Source organism: Lissotriton helveticus, chromosome 3_1 (genome assembly GCF_964261635.1).
Source record: "Lissotriton helveticus chromosome 3_1, aLisHel1.1, whole genome shotgun sequence".
Lineage (NCBI taxonomy): Eukaryota > Metazoa > Chordata > Amphibia > Caudata > Salamandridae > Lissotriton > Lissotriton helveticus.
Window position 1 is genome coordinate 150305626 of NC_136061.1, and position 12494 is coordinate 150318119.

At 45.6% G+C, this 12494-nt stretch overlaps 1 protein-coding gene across 1 annotated transcript in view; it reads right to left on the bottom strand.

Moving 5' to 3' along the window:
• The window catches only part of LOC144822741 (uncharacterized), a 2085503-nt gene extending 2073250 nt beyond the window's left edge, over positions 1-12253 (bottom strand). Inside the window, exons 1-2 of the mRNA XM_078680596.1 lie at positions 12155-12253; positions 10193-10291 (exon numbers count right to left, since the gene is read on the bottom strand). Coding sequence (XP_078536722.1) covers positions 10193-10290 — 98 coding nt within the window. The 5' untranslated portion in view covers position 10291; positions 12155-12253. The remainder of the gene's footprint in view (positions 1-10192; positions 10292-12154) is intronic.
• Positions 12254-12494: the final 241 nt, after the last annotated feature.

Below are 12494 nucleotides of genomic sequence, written 5' to 3' on the forward strand. Positions count from 1 at the left end.
TCCAAAAGATCGCTTACCCGTATCTGTTAAACGGGTAAACACGTCTGCACTATCTGTGATAACCCATCTCCTAAATGCCTCATTAAAAGAATTCACTATCCCTTCAAAATGGAAACATGCGATGATCCATCCTCTTCTCAAGAAAGTGAATGCGGACCCATATCTTTACTCCTGTGCTGTCTAAAATTCTGGAAAGACACACCCATTCACACCTAACTCAATATGTCACAACACATGGCCTTCTTCACCCCTCTCAATCAGGCTTCAGAGCAGGCTTTTCCACCAAAACCACCCTTCTAGGGGATACGTCACCATCTAGACAACGAGGACAATGTGGCGCTCATTTTATTGGATCTGAGCGCCGCGTTTGACACGGTGTCCCACACGGTGCTTATAAATACACTCAAGTCACAGGGTATTGGAGGGTCCGCCTTAAACTGCCTCATTGCCTTTCTCTCCAATCGTACCTTCCAAGTTTTCTCCCAAACTGCCTGCTCTGAAGTCCACTCTTTTGCCCATGGGGTGCCACAGACATCAATCCTCAGCCCCTTACTATTCAATCTGTATGTAAGACCACTGGCTGAGGTGGCTGAGAAATCGGGCTTATCCCTGTTTTGCTATGCCGATGATTCTCAAATCATTTTCTCCCTATCTCCACACAATACAACCACTTCCTCCATTCTGAAAACTGGTTTAAACAACATAGCATCATGGATGCAAAACATTTTTTTTAAACTAAATGGAGAAAAAATGGAGATATTGGTGTTGGGAAAACAAAAAGATCTCTGGAACCATCAACATTGGCCATGCAATATGGGTGATCTCCCATCCCCCTCACCACAAGTCCGTAACATAGGCATCATAATCGATGATGCACTCAGCATGTATCCCCAATCAGTCAAAGTTACAGCAACCTGCTTTACCATCATGAAATGGCTACGAAAAAATTGCTGGATGCTACCAGAAGCGACCAGAAAAACCGTCGTCAATGCCTTAGTTACATCGAGGCTTGACTACGGTAACGTGCTCTATTCGGGCTCAAATAAATTTGTAGTCCACAGACTACAGATGGCACAAAATGCCGCTGTAAGACTTCTGGGTCGAGTCCCTAAGACCACCTCCATCTCGACCCATCGACGCAAACTACACTGGCTGAAAATCGAGTACCGAATAAAATTCAAGGCACTTAGCTATATGCTCCAAATCAAATTCTGTAGTGCTCCCAGTTACCTGCTAGCCCTGGCCAATCCATACCTTCCTTCTTGAAATCTACGTACAGCCACCCAAGGAAGGTTTGTTATCCCGAAATTCAAATTAGCCCGGATGGGCGGCAAGTCCTTCTCGGACTTAGGCCCTTCACTTTGGAATTCTTTTCCCACTGCACTCAGTAACGAGACAAGCTATATCCAGTTCCCCAAGCCTTTAAAAACTTGGCTGTTCGACAGATAAAATGCTTTTTCTGTCTTTCACGCCTTGACCTGCCTTTTGCGCCGGGAAACCCTTTTTGGGTAGCTGTTGCGCATTATAAATTTAAAAACTAACCTTAACTAAACTAAACTACGGTGGTGCCCTGGTCGGATACACTAAGTGGAAGGTACCGGTAAAATTTTTACCCTTTTACTAAGAAACTTTTCAGGGGGATTTTCTCTCATCGCCGGCCGAGGCTCCTCTTCAGGACGGAATTCGACTCAACAATGCCAGCTTGACTTAGCGCGAGGCCTCAGTGAAATCCTGGAAGTCTTTAGCTCTGGAACTTTCAGCAGGACAAACCTGTAATCCAGGCCGGACTGCGGTTCGATGTTGACTCCCTGACTCTCGACGACAGGTTGGTCTCCTTGTGGAGATTTTTCCAAAAATTCATCCAAACTTCTCCAAACATCTGGAACTTCTTCCTGATATTACCCTTGAAGGTTCAAAGTGTCCAGAACACAAATCCAAGGGGCTAAAAGCAATGAGATGGTCCTTTGAAGTTTGGGACCACAATTCCCACAATGCACCTGGCCAAATTCTTAAAATTCCACTGGACATTTGTGGCCACTGTGGCCTTTTTTAGGGAGATGGTGCAGGTGTGCTCTGTTAACCTGTTGCTTTCATGGAGTCCACTCCTTAATCCTTTTTGAAGCAAGACAAAGTACTCAGGGCAGTAGTTCCCAGTGTGCGGCATGGAAAGTCCTTCAGAGTGCAATCCTATGGGGTACACACCAGGGTTCCAGCAAGGTAGTCCTGCTCCTTCTAGTTTCAGGCAGCAGATCTGAGTTGCTATGCAGCTCTCACATATGTATCCAAAATTCTGGGGTGACAAGTAGGGGGGCACCCCTGACCAATAGGGTACAAGGTGCCAACCAAAAGCATGACAGATTCCTCCAAAGTGTGGTATTTTCTTGTCCCACAAAGCACTACACTTTAAAAATCAAGACAGAGAATTTCACCCCTTGGGAGTAAGAGCTGGCTAAGCCAACCCACTGGTGTGGCTCATTTCCCTTAACACTCCTTTCCAGACCTTCTTTAAATGCCACTCTTGGGGTTGCCATCTGGCTTGGGGTACTGAAAGAGGGGATAGGCCTGGCTGGCATTCCTTACTGTCCTGCTCTCTTTGAAGCCCTGTTTGATTTACCCAGCCCCATTCCTGGCTTGTTCTCTGCAGCTTCAGAGGCCATTTATCACATCATCAAAGCAGTTTGGCTAAGCCTGTTATTGGCTGGCCAGTCAGGAGAGGCTGCTAGAATGCTGCCTTTTTGGCTCACAGAAAATTAAAGTTCTATAGCTGTTGTCAGTATTAGTTATGACAAATTCAACAGTAGCAAGTTGTTCAATTTATCATTACCAATCTTTTAAGTCCTTGAAATATTATTTTAGCTCACTTCAGACAGTATACACTGTATTACAGTGTTCCCATATTATCCTTTAGTGCTATAAGTGCTACAATGGGGAAAACAAGATTGGTCGTTTTTTGCTCACCAGGGCATATAAAACATCGTTTAAAATGTACCTGCTTATTTGTACATGGCACCCTACCTTGGGGGTACCTAGGATAGACCTTAGGTGTGACTTATATGTCAACACAAGGAAGTTTAATACATTGGAAGTACCTTTAAATCCAAATTCGAAATGACAGCAGGCAATACAGCAGTGCACACTTAAGTGTCTCATAGGTGCTGAGCTTCCCTCTAAACCTACATGCTCTACCATATACTAAGGACTTACAGGTAGGTTGTCAGTGCCAATTGTAATTTCACCTAATTAACCAGTAGCAGCACCACTACTCAAATGGAAAAATAAAATGATAATATCGCTATTATCATTTTAGTTTTACTATTGAAGTCAGTGGATCTCGGGGCAAGGTGAGGCGGGTTGGACAGAGTAGGGAGAGGAGTGGTTTGCACTCCTTAAGTGTGCAAGACTGCTTGGCCGGCCCTTTTGGGCCAGCCAAACAGCCATGGGCACTTTGCATCTTCCCCATCAGGTTTTATGACACAGCCTGGTGAGAATCATGCAAAGGCTCCAGTGTCCGCATCTGAGCGCCGAACCACGGTACTCAGGGCAATCTCAATGTTGCATGGGAGCCTGAGAGTCCGGGTACTTCCTCATGCTTCCTGCTGCTGGACCGGAGACAGAAAGAAGAGGACGGAGGAGAGGCGGCGGCCGGCCATCACAGGTAAGCGTTTTTTTTTACTTTATTCGGCCACCACCCAGGTCCGGTAGCAGCCGCTACTGTGATTATCATATCCATTCCGAATCAGAGAACTGACCATAGGCGGGGCTAGTAGAGTCCAGGGCGCAGTCAGTCGGTTAACACCAGTACCAGTCAAAAAATGGGAGTGATCAGGGTAGAAACGATGACTTTCTCACAGGTATAAGTCAGGTTATCAGTCCTGGTGAAACACCTGAATTGTACCTTGTTAGACTTGGCACCATTGGCGTGAGTCTCCCTTCCACTTTTTGCGGTGACCTCATCTGTTTTTGTTGGTCTAGATGCTTTGGGCACTTTGCCACTGCTGATCAGTGCCAAAGTGCAAGTGCTCCCTATTGCAAAATGATGTAATGGATTAGTGATTTCATGATTAGTTATTTGATTTACTTGTCAGACCCTAGTACAGTGTACCAAGTGTGCCCAGGGCCTGTAAATCAAATGCTGCTGGTGGGATTGCAGCACTGCTTGTGCCACCCACAGAAGCAACTTGTAAAATGTGGCTCATGCCTGCCATTGCAGAGCCTGTGTGCAGTCTGGGACTGCCATGTCGACATGGCAAGTGCACCCACTTGCCAGTCCCTAAACCTTCCCTTTTCTAAATATTAGTCACCCCTAATGTAGGTCCAAGGGCAGGGATGCATTCATTGTATGTAAAAGGTAGGACATGCCTTGCTATGTGTGGTATGTCCTGATAGTGAATTACAGCTAATTTCGCTTTTCACTATTGCAAGGCTACCTGTTCTCAAAGGCCAGAATGGGCAGCTTGATTATAACATCTTATAATCCTAACTGACCCAGGGAACAAGGTAGGAATTCGGGTTTAGTATGCCTGAATTCAGAATGTTAAAATACATCTTTTAGTGAAGGTGATTTTTAGGTCTCGCCTGAGCCAATGCGCTTGCGCATTGCTCCAGCGAGATTATAGTAAGCGGTCCGAAAAGTCTACCAAGGCGGCGGATTAGACATAGTTCATGTGATCTATGCGCGTGCACAATGCCAGCCACGTCACACACCACCATTTGTCTGTGCCTCGCATCAGACTTCACCCCGTACTTGATTGCTGTCCAAGCCCCAGCCCTCGCTGCCTCTATCATTATACATTCTCCCTGTGTTTTCCTGTTTCCCCTTGCTTTTTGCCGGCTCCATCATTCTGTGCTTTGATAAACTGAACGCGCTTTGTAGCACTAAACCCTGCGTGTTCTTAGCTTCAGTCTCTGTGCTGCTGCACCACATCACTCAGGGACCCCCCCACATCCCTCAGGGACACCACCACATCACTCAGGGACACCACCACATCACTCGGGGACACCACCACATCACTCGGGGACACCACCACATCACTCTGGGACACCACCGCATCACTCTGGGACACCACCGCATCACTCAGGAACACCACCACATCACTCGGGAACACCACCACATCACTCGGGAACACCACCACATCACCCAGGGACACCACCACATCACTCAGGGACACCACCATATCACTCAGGGACACCACCACATCACTCAGGAACACCACCACATCACTCAGGGACACCACCACATCACTCAGGGACACCACACATCACTCAGGGACACCACCACATCACTCGGGAACACCACCACATCACTCGGGGACACCACCACATCACTCAGGGGCACCACCGCATCACTCAGGGGCACCACCGCATCACTCAGGGGCACCACCGCATCACTCAGGGACACCACCACATCACTCAGGGACACCACCACATCACTCAGGGACACCACCACATCACCCGGGAACACCATCACATCACTCAGGGACACCACCACATCACTCAGGGACACCACCACATCACTCAGGGACACCACCATATCACTCTGGAACGCCACCACATCACTCAGGAACACCACCACATCACTCAAGGACACCACCACATCACTCAAGAACACCACCACATCACTCAGGGACACCACCACATCACTCAGGGACACCACCACATCACTCAGGGACACCACCACATTACTCAGGGACATCACCACATCACTAGGGGACATCACCACATCACTAGGGGACACCACTACATCACTCGGGGACACCACCACATCACTCTGGGACACCACCACATCACTCTAATACACCACCACATCCTCTAATACACCACCACATCACTCAGCCCAACCACATCATCACTCAGCACCACAACAGCACTGTCCTTGCTTGCTACCAATAAGCATTGCTATAGCCAATAGGACTCGCATTAGGAAAGTGTAAGCTATTGGCTTTGTGAATAACAATGCTATTAATTTATATATTTTAAAAGCCAACACATATTTAAAAATGTGCCATTTACAATACCAATAGCTCACACTTTCCTAATGCGAGACCTATTGCATTGCAAATGCTTGTTACATTCTGTGTTTGAAAATACCACTTTTACAAAGGAAGTATTTTCTTGCCTAACCATCCAGCATGCCTCTGCTAGGTTTGTGTATTCCGTGCCTGGGTTGTGAGTGACAGGAGGCTGAGGAGGGCCTTGGCTCCAGCAGTCTGATGGGTTAGGGCTGGGTTGAATAGGACCTGAATTGAATAGAGAGTGGGAGGGTGGAGATTTCCTTCCACTGACCTGAGCCCTCATAGAATAGAGAGTAGGGGGAGGATATTTCCTTTCAGCTACCTGGGCCAGGTCTGCTCTGAAACAATGCTGTCTCCACCTCCTGCCAGGAAGCTGCACGCAGGAGGACAGAACTGGTTTGGACTAGGTACAGACACTCTCTGCCTTCAGAGGCAAATGATTTATATGTATAAAAAGGGAGACCCAGACCCCAGAACTTTAGATCACTTCTGGGAAATCAAGAGGACCCTTTGCCAAGGAGAAGAACCCGGAGAAGCTGAAGGAGGATTACTGCCCCTGTGCTGTTTGCTGTGTGGGGTTGGCCTGCAGTGGTTACTTGTTGTCAAGGAAAGGAGAAAAGGACTTTGCTGTTTGCTTTGTCATCTTGAGGAAGATCTCCAAGGGCATGAACTGAGCTTGCCTCCTGTCTGAAGTCTCAGGGACACAAAGACTTCCCCACCGGCTCCCCCTGAATTTCCTTGCTGCGAATTCTAATCTACATAGAGGTGCCTGCAGCTGTTTAGGACCTCTAGAGACTGTTTGTCGCTGGGAGGTGGAAGCGCAATGCAACGAGGAAAAGCGTGACGCCGCCACAGCAGTTGCCGTCGCGTCACCAAAGAAGCGTCCCACCGCCACAGCTGTTCGCCATCGCACCACAGACGAAGCATGTCGCATCGACGGAGAATCGTGCCACCGCCGCAGAGGTCACCGTCGCATCACTGGCTGAGAAAGGTCCTGGACTTACTCCCGCTGGAAGCACGTCAAACCCTGGTTCATGCCCTGGTAACAGCTAGGGCGGACTACGGGAACCTGTTGTACCTGGGGGCGCCAGAAAAAAGCATGGCCCGGCTGCAAGTGCTCCAGAATGCGGCAGCACATCTGATACTCAGACTGCCTAAAAGGGCGCCTTCTAAGGCGGCCCTCCAGCAGCTACACTGGCTCCCCGTAAGGAGAAGAGTGGAGTATAAAGCCCTCTGTACCTGTCATCGTATTTTGAATGGCAGGGCACCCGCCCCCCTGACGAATTTGATCAAAGCGTACATACCAACACGGGCGCTTAGATCAACAGGGGGTGGCCTATTGAGGACCCCAAGAATTAAGAAGGCCCGCATGGGAGGCAGGTCTTTCAGACACTTGGCGGCAACTAACTGGAACAAACTGCCAACGGACCTGCGTCTGGAACTAGATGAGGCCAGATTCCGGAAAAAATTAAAAACTTATCTTTATAGCAAATAATGGCCCGTGCTGTTTTTGTGTTCCCTGTCATCTGCCTACTCCCACTTTCAGCGCGCGGACACGCCGGTGTGCGTAAGCGCAGCGCTCAATAAATGTCCCAATAATAATAATAATAATAATCACCGGAGAAGCGTGTCGCAGGGCCTGTCACGGCTACAGAGTTCATCGACTTCGCCGCACGACCTGCGGGGTGTGCGTGCATCGCATCCGCGTTGTCGCATCACATCAAAGACGCTGTTTTATCACACCGGATCGTCGCATTGCATCAAGGCGCCATCCTGTCGCATCGCACCGGACCAGAGTAAGAGACCGACGCATCACCTCCTCTCCGGTAAGGAACCGACACATCACCTCCACTGCGCTGCAGTAAGGAACCGATGCATCACCTCCCCCGAAGCAAGGAACCGACACATCACCTTCCCTGTGACCCTTTTGTTTGTTTTGCGTGACGCATCCAAGATACTTCGAGATTAAAGTGTCACTTTTACCATCTACATTGAAGTAAGCTATTTTTACTATTTTAAAGTCATATTTTTATTACAGTATTGTGAATTTTTGTTGTTTGGTCTTGTGTTAAGTCTAGTAAAGATTACTTATTTTACTAAACTTGTGTGGTGTCCATTTGTAGTGTTTTCACTGTATTACTGTATGTGGTCACAAATGGTTTACACACTGCCTCTGAGATAAGCCTGTCTGCTCGTGCCAAGCTACCAAGAGGGTGAGCAGGGTTTATTCAGGAGTGTATCCCCTTTCCCTGACTAGAAGCAAGGGTTCCTATTTGGACAAAGGTATATACCATTGCCAACTAGAGACCCCCATTTCTAACATACCTGACAAAACAAGTGTGATCTAAACCACAAAGGGTAAATGTAGTAGGCTTAGGATACATACAAAGAGAATTGCACTGCCAGTCAACGTCACTGTTTAATCCGCCCTGTGTGAGTTCTAGATGTGCTCAGTAATATGTGGTCATGAGGGAATAATGATCTATATAATATGACAGTGTGCTGGAAATTGTGGAGTGCTTGTATTTCTTATAGCTGATGTTACATGTTTGAGTTACTTTACTGTTTGATTGAAAAAATAATAAACACCTATTACAAAAAAGCTTTAAATTTATGGATGTCAATTTTAGTATCACCTGTAAATCCGAAATTTCAGTTCCTAGATTTTCATTTAGCCCTTCAGTGCCAATTGTTATCACTTAGTTATGGACACTTTTTAAAGGATTTCTTTAAGAATACAACTTGGAAATAAGTATTCCCGTGTGGGTCTACGATTAAATGCCAACAACATATCAGATATGTGCACGGTCAAGCGCACACAACCTAAGTCTATTCAACAGTTGGTGATGTGTCTTTTGATGGAAGGATAAGACCAAACTTCTCTTTAGTTGTTCCTTTCCTTATTTATTATATCAAATGACAGTATTTGTATACATGAAAACCAGCCGACACGTGTTTCGTCAAAAACGGGGTAGACCCGTGACTCTTCAGGGCTGTTGGGTTTTGTGCTGAGGGCAGTATCGTCGGACCGGTGATAATTCCAACCCGGTCCTAGTCGGTGTGTAAGAAAATATGAGTGGACGTGATGGAGGTAATCCTTTTGTTAAGATGTACGGGTTGTGCCGCCGTTAGGTATGCGGTCGGTCATAAACGGGCAAGCAAATCCGCTTGGCCCATCCTTAAGGCTTGTTCGCAAGCCAGTTACGAAAAAAGAGTTCTGTTGGTTCTCCGAAGAACCAACAGTGGGACGAAAAAAGAGTTCTGTTGGTTCTCCGAAGAACCAACAGTTCTGGGACTGTTGGTTCTTCGGAGAACCAACAGAACTCTTTTTTCGTAACTGGCTTGCGAACAAGCCTTAAGGATGGGCCAAGCGGATTTGCTTGCCCGTTTATAACCGACCGCATACCTAACGGCGGCACAACCCGTACATCTTAACAAAAGGATTACCTCCATCACGTCCACTCATATTTTCTTACACCCGACTAGGACCGGGTTGGAATTATCACCGGTCCGACGATACTGCCCTCAGCACAAAACCCAACAGCCCTGAAGAGTCACGGGTCTACCCCGTTTTTGACGAAACACGTGTCGGCTGGTTTTCATGTATACAAATACTGTCATTTGATATAATAAATAAGGAAAGGAACAACTAAAGAGAAGTTTGGTCTTATCCTTCCATCAAAAGACACATCACCAACTGTTGAATAGACTTAGGTTGTGTGCGCTTGACCTTGCACATAGACTTATAGAAGGCTGAGCTCCTCTCCCCCTTCTCTCGCAGAGAATAGGGTTATCTCTGATCAAGCAGCACCAACAATTACCAACCACAATAATCGCCCCATACCTACTTTCTGTAGAGCGCCGTGCTATTTCTGAACATTGCAATAACCCTACGCCAAACTTTGAACATATCAGATATGACACATAACAGTCTTCTTGGTTTTACAGCCTTTTCTGTTATTATATTTTAGCATTTTTGATTCTTGAACCCACAAAGTAATTAATTTCCAGAAGCATTCTTAGCATTTTGCCCACAAAAACTGACTGATCACATTAATGTACAAATGTAAGAACAATTGTTAGAACCCTAGGACATTAGTTACATTTTTCGATCACACTGGGATTGGTGCAACTTGTGTATTCATTAAGCAGACGATATGATTTGCAAGCAGGTTGATTACCTGTAAGTAGGATCACTGAACAAGGCTTTAAGGTCATCCGCCCTTGGTCTGAGAGATGAGGTAATTCGCAATTGAAGCCATTCTATTAGTTCTTCCATGCTAAATGTTGAGAAGATAAAGCGTCAAAAAATATTTTCTGCAACGTATGTTCATTTCAATTAAACCAGCTTGTTTGTAGAATTATTCTATTTAAATAAACAGCAGCTAAAACTGAAATTCCCCTTTGTACACAGAACGGTAAAGTCAAAGTAATCTGCAGAACACTTTTTCCCTCACAGCAGAGTCGAGGCACCCAAACACTGATTTAGAGAGATGAAGATTGTTTGTTAAACTTTAATCAATGGCAGGATATTTACCAACCAGAAAATGAGCTTGGTGAAACATCAACTTTCAGGTAACCTTTTTTTTGTATCTTCTTATATTGCCTGGACACTCAGAATATAGGTCAATGTATATGTTTTAAATGAAAATATTGCTGCTATAGTTTGGGATGGATGGATCTGTTCAGTCAGGTGGTCTTTTATTGCTATGTTATTTCTGTAAATAAGGTGTCTATTTAGATGCTGTTTTGGCAAAATGCCATGGATATCAGGCAAGCCTGTGCTATTACTTAGTAGTATGAATTCGACATAAGCCCTTATCGATTCCGTTTGACACATTAAATCATTGTGAATGGGATATATCATATAGGACAAGACAGCAAAGACCAGTCATAGACCATATGCTGGATGTATTTGTTCTGAAACGCTTTTGTTGTCCACGGAAGGTAACTAAATTGTGTGTATGTTATCATCCCTCCTATCTACCATAGTATAAGTGGGAAAGCGAAGGTCATCTTGGAAGCATATACTTTGGACGGAAACTAAGAATCCATTTAGATTCCACATCATTCCCTTTGGTGTATGCATAACAACTGAGGGACATTGTATGTCTAAGTCATCTCATACATAGCATAAACAGCAATCAGCTATACATCAGGTAGTTTACTGGATGCGTCGCTAAAAAATACATTTTCAAACATGCAGACGAGCTAAGAGTGGTCGGTGCTCCAAAGACAAGTGAGTCACACAGGATACACTAAAAGAATGTCCTCAACATGTGTAATTGAGAACACATGGCAATGGGAAGAACAGGAGGAGATGGTCATTGTGAGAAATGATACATAGCGCTACATGCAGGTAAGTACACACAATGTATTCCCTTGCCCAAATGCAAGTATAGTTGACCGTGTTTCGACCCAAGCCAAGTTTAATGGTATTCCCCAATGAGTAGAGAAATGTAAAAGAGCATAGGAAAGGGAACTGAAGAGTCCTGGCAGAATTACAACTTCAATAGTGAATACCAAGAGCGGGGAGCACTGGCCCATTTAGTGGAATGGCCTGGGTCCAAATGGATCAAGGTGGGATGAAAAGAGGTCTTGAAGAGAATGAGCAGGCTGTGGAAGAATCAGCGGACCAACACCTGCAGTTCGACTGTCACTGTTCACTGGTTCACACACACCAAATGCAATGCTTATGACTTCACAATATAAATAGCAATAAACAACAGTATGTAAAAGCATAACATAATTAGTTAACAATACACGTTCAAACCAATAAACGAAACTACATTCATAGCCATCTCTTTCTTGGTGTTGAGGCTAATAATGCTTTGAAATCTCATCTTTCTTGGTTACTATGTGGCCAAAAGGAAGCCCCCTGAGTTTGTAAAATGCTTTATAAAGGGTGGGCTACATTCGCCACTTTCGGAAATGCCGTGCACTGTTTCAACCATAAGTGCCCAGCGTTTGGCTTTTTCGTACCCTATAGCTGTTTCCTAGGCTGTCAGGAGGATATGTCCTAAACATGTAGATGCACAGAGGACAACCCTTGTTCTGCGTTTCGCATGTGAGTCCAGGAAAATTGCCAAATACAGATCTAAGACGCTCTGTCTCCTTCTGGTTAGTGGCTTAGCTCTGCTTACCTGCCAGTCTCTCAGCGTGCTCTTAATGTCGGCTCAGAAGAGACAGGAGAAGTCCCGGTCTCACTTGTCTGCTACAGAAAATGCCTGGGGATGGAGGGCGCCATGTTGTTTGTATTGGTTGCCAAGGTGACCATGGCAACCAAAACAAACAATATGGCGCCTCCCATTCTGACATCCAAACAGAAGTTGTCATAGAAAAGGGACTATCGAGCGGTTCTAGGAAAGGAATATGTCAAGATTTCGTCAACACTTCATTGGACTCTAGTGATTACAGTGAGAGGTCATTTGTTTGTTTTTGTCGAAAACTATAAGATTGATATAATGCTGCTAAGGTATTGTT